This window comes from Scylla paramamosain, chromosome 16, assembly GCF_035594125.1.
Source record: "Scylla paramamosain isolate STU-SP2022 chromosome 16, ASM3559412v1, whole genome shotgun sequence".
NCBI classification, from domain to species: domain Eukaryota; kingdom Metazoa; phylum Arthropoda; class Malacostraca; order Decapoda; family Portunidae; genus Scylla; species Scylla paramamosain.
The window spans coordinates 23,223,766-23,228,765 of NC_087166.1; the positions used below are offsets into that span (position 1 = coordinate 23,223,766).

The 5,000-nt window shown below is 35.9% G+C and overlaps 1 protein-coding gene across 1 annotated transcript in view; it reads left to right on the forward strand.

Moving 5' to 3' along the window:
* LOC135108146 (rap guanine nucleotide exchange factor 6-like) overlaps positions 1 to 5,000 on the forward strand; it is a 137,486-nt gene that overhangs the window by 55,961 nt on the left and 76,525 nt on the right. Inside the window, exon 3 of the mRNA XM_064018871.1 lies at positions 1,048 to 1,131. Within this exon, the coding sequence (XP_063874941.1) occupies positions 1,048 to 1,131 (84 nt within the window). The remainder of the gene's footprint in view (positions 1 to 1,047; positions 1,132 to 5,000) is intronic.

Genomic DNA, 5,000 nt, shown 5'->3' on the forward strand with positions numbered 1-5,000 from the left:
TGAATGAATAAATAGAGAGGTAGGTAGAAAAATAGAAAAATAAAGAAAGAAATATGCGAATAGACAGATAAATGATAAATATGGATGGGTAGATAGACAGACTGGAAGATGAATACATGAATAGAATGATAAACACACTAAGAAGCATAGAGTGATAGATCAATAGAAAGATACACTAAAATAGAAATAGTCAGATGGGAACAGAGATGGACGGATAGATCGTCTTTGTAATTGTTGTTTTTTAAGTCATTTTTTTATAGTTTGTGTCTGTAGTGTTATTTTTTTCATACGCCACAGTTACCCCTCGAGAGAAAACGGGAAACACACACACACACACACACACACACACACACACACACACACACACACACACACACACACACACACACACTAAATAAATAAATAAATAAATAGATAAATAAATAAATAAAAATAAAGGGAAAATACGAGAACAAGCTTTTAAAATAAAACCTGAATTGTCATATCGTCATTCCAGTTTTTAGTTCTTTATTTTTTTCTTTATTTTTTCTTTTTTAGCTATTTTTTTTATCAATATTTTTTTTTTTTTTTACATTCGTTCGTTTGCTGGTATAAGAGTTGCCATTTATACGCAAACTGACTGACACATTTCGTAATCTTTAAACTAACTGATATTTTGTAAACTAGCTATTATCATTTTTTTTATCATAAATCCTTGTGTTCATGTTTTGTTCTGCTATGTTCTTGCCGTAACTCTAATGTCCTTATCATAAATTTTATACTCTTATCTTAGGTTTTTATGTTCTTCTTTTATTCTTCTTGTTGTTTTATGTTCGTTAAGCTCTTAGGTTCTAAAGTTATATTCTTATCTTAACCTTACATTTCCATCCTGATCTCATGGGTTCTTTGTCTCAAGCTCTCATTTCCTTAAGCTCTTTGTCTCTCAACTTATCTTCTTATGTTCTGAAGCCCCATGTCCACGTTTATCCTTTCTTGCATAGAGGATTACAAAAAAAGGTGTTGATACTGCCATTGCTCGCCTTGGTAACTGTGCCGTCTCTTTCACAGCCGCGGGGAGCTGGCCACGTGCTGGTTCATCCTGCTGTCTGGCTCCGTCTTCATCGATGGCTCCATGTTCCTGCCCCGCTCAAGGTAAGTGTATAGCATTGTTACTCAGCCTGGGTGCCGCGTGTTATATGCTGTTGTTGTGTCATATTTATTCACTTTTTTTTTTTAATTAATCTATTAGTTTAATTTTCTTTTATTTTTTGTTTATTCCTTTTTTTAGTTAAGTGAACAGTATTTAGGGTTTTTGTAAGGGCGCCGCGGCTTCATTGGCGTGTTAGACTTCTTCACTTTTTTATTAATCAATTTTTTTAGTTTGATTCTACTTATTTTTTTTATTATTTATTTATTTATTTATTTATTTTTATTTACTGATCAGTATTCAGGGGTTTTTCTAAGGGAGATCCGATATTATTTATTTATTTATTTTATTTATTTATTTTATTATTATTCTTTTTTTAACGGGGTGTCTGTATGGACTGACGCCAGATTATCATTAGTTTTGTCTTTGCTAGGCCGTCTCACCGTACATATATGAAAGCGTTTACAGAAGTCTGCCTTTAGTAATTATCGTAGCTGGTGGGCTCAGTGTTGCCAATTCAGCGGATTATCATTTATAGCTGTAGAATTTAATCTTTATGACTTATCTACTGGTAATTCTATTGAAGAGCTCTGTGTTTGTATAATTAAGAACATAAGACATAAGAAAATAAGGGAAGGTGCAAGGAGCCATCAGGCATACACGTGGCAGTCCCTTTACCAAGTATGTCTGCCTGTATCTACCTAACATCCCCGTCTTTAAATATGTAGTATGTTTGTGTATGTGCTGTATATTGGTTATGTACTGTACTGTGTTAATTGTGACCTGGGTTTGGATAATGATTTTAATTCTCTAACTGAAATTCAACCCTTTCACTGCGACACGAAGCAATTAGCAGCACCAGAAGCAATGTGTGAAGTCCTTGTAAGCATCTGACAAGAAAACTGGTGATGAAAAAGAATACATTTTGCAATTTCTTCCTAGTTCAGTTAGGTGTGACTGTAGAACAAGTAGATATGTTTCAAAGTGATTGCTAGTGAGGGAAAGGTGTACCAGGTGGCAGTCAAAGAGTTAAACAGTTGGCAGGATGTATGTAAAAAGTTGAACTGTAACGATTGATTGAGGTTCGGGGTACCACAGGGCAGTATATTCGGGTATGTACTGTATTGTATTAATTTTGGCCTGAGTATGGATAACGATTTTAATTCTCTAACTGAAGTAGTAATTTAAGCAAAGAACAAAATGTATGTAAAAGCTGAATTGATGTAAGAATTAATTGAGGTTAGGTTTGCCAGAGGACGGGTTGCGGAAGTTAAGACCCCCAGTGAGAAGAAGTTTGTGAACCATTGTTGTAGAGAGAGAGAGAGAGAGAGAGAGAGAGAGAGAGAGAGAGAGAGAGAGAGAGAGAGAGAGAGAGAAGTGTTCAGAATGCAAATAAAACAGAATCACGAAACCTACATTAAAATTCTTGATGAACAGAGAGAGAGAGAGAGAGAGAGAGAGAGAGAGAGAGAGAGAGAGAGAGAGAGAGAGTTGCTTTATTACCGTCGTTCTATGTATTTGTTTTCCGTTGGCGTCAGAGTCCAAAAAGCGCCATCATTTTTTTTTCCCTTTTTTTTCAATCACTTTTTTGAGTTTGCTATTAGTTATTTTTCTTATTTCTTCTAAATCGAGAACTTTTTATTTTTTTTTATATGAGTCTCGTTACTTTCATTTCCGTATTATTTATTCATTTTTTTTTCCTTTGTTATTTATGTTTTCTATTTAATTACACTCTTCTTTTTTAATCCATTTTTTTTTCTTTAATATTCAGTGAACGTTATTCATGAATTTTTTAACGGGGGTCTATATTATTTTTTTCTGTACAATATTTATTTTTGCATCCGTTTTCTTTTTTTTTTTTTTTTTAAATATCTAGTGAACAGTATTCAGTGATTCTTTAAATGGGGTCCAATATTAATTATTTTTAAGGGGGTTCTTTATTAATCTTTTTTTTTTTTCCTGGTAGTTTTGCAATTCATGTTTGATATTTCGCCTTTTTATGATATTGAAATTTCGCTGCGCCATTACGTTGCCATTTTTGGGGAAACTAACGTATTTCCATCGGCAATATATTTATTTTTCTTTATTATTTTTATTATTTTCTGAAATTTTGCATGTGTCACTTTCAGGTAATATTTTTATTTATTTTATTTTATTTTATTTTATTTATTTATTTATTTATTTATTTATTTTTTTTTTTTGCAGGCTTGAAAACGTATTTTCTTTTCTTTCCTTTATTTATTTATTTTCTTTCTCACTTTCTTTCTGGCTTTCTTTCATTTTACATTACGATTTTCACGTATCTCTCTCTCTCTCTCTCTCTCTCTCTCTCTCTCTCTCTCTCTCTCTCTCTCTCTCTCTCTCTCTCTCTCTCTCTCTCTCTCTCTCTCTCTCTCTCTCTCTCTCTCTCCTTTTTTTCGTTTCTTATTCTTTGCATTTGTTCTTCCTTCCTTCTTTCTTTCCGTCCTTTTATTCTCTTCCTGCTTCTGTTCTTTATTCCTTTCTTCTTTTCCTTACATCTGACCCTTCTTCTCCATTTGTCCTCCGTCTTATTCTTCTTTTTTACTTTCGTCCTTCATTTTCTCCTGTTCTTCTCTTCCTCGGTTCCTTCATCGTTCCTCTCTCTGTTTCCTTCTTTTTTGTTGCTGCCTCTTATTTATCCTCTTATTTCTCCTGTTCTTCTCTTCTTGTGTTTCCTTAGTTATCGTTCTTCATCATTTCTCTCTCTATTTCCTTCTTTTTTTTTGTTGTTGTCTCCTATTTATCATTACCTTTTGTTTGTGTATTTTCATCTTTCTTTCTTTTTGTCTTTCTCTGTATTTTCATTCCTTTCTTTCATATATTCATCATTTTCCTTCTTTCCCTCGCTTGTTCTTTGTTTCCTGTCTCTCTTTTTTTCTCCCTTTCTTTCTTTCCCTTCCTTCTTCCTGTTTCTTATTCTATTTCTCTTTGCCTTTTGCTTTGTTTTTCTTTTTTTTCTTTCATTTCTTTCTCTTTTCCATCTTTCCTTCTTCCTCATTCGTCTACATATCACTTTCTTATCTACCTTTATACCTCCTCCTCCTCCTCCTCTTCCTCCTCCTCCTCCTCCTCCTCCTCCTCCTCCTCCTCCTCCTCCTCCTCCTCCTCCTCCTCCTCCTCCTCCTCCTCCTCCTCCTCCTCCTCCTCCTCCTCCATCCTTTGGCTTTTATTCACTCCTTCACTATCTCACTCTCAACCCTCACCTACACACACACACACACACACACACACACACACACACACACACACACACACACACACACACACACACACACACACACACACACACACACACTCATTCCAGGGTCTACAATGCAATTTTCTGCCCCGTCCTCGCTGTCCTCGTCCTCGTCCCAGTGAAAGTTCTGATTTATGGTGATGGTGATGGTGATGGTGGTGTTGGTGGTGATGGTGGTGGTGGTGGTGGTGGTGGTGGTGGAGTGTACATTGAAAAGTGGAAAGCAATTTTTTTTTCTTTTTTTTTTTTTTCTTAGTTGTGCGTTTGGAGTGGTGATGACAGTGGGGGTGATGGTGATGACTGGTGGTGATAGAGTGTAGTGAGAGACTGTTCTGTGTATTCGTTCATTTCGCCTCTTGTCTGGCGTCGGTGGTGGTGATAGTGGTGGTGATGGTGGTGGTGATGGTGGTGGTGATGGTGGTGATGGTGGTGATGGAATGTACGAAGTGAATGCAGCTTTATCCCCTTTATTCATTTCCTATCAGTTTATTTCCATTGGTGGTGATGAGTGGTGACGACAAAAGGTGGTGATGAGTGGTGATGGAAAGCAGTTTTGTTCCCCACCGCCTTCCTTTGACTGGGCATCAGCAGTAGTCATGTGGTGGTGGTGGTGGT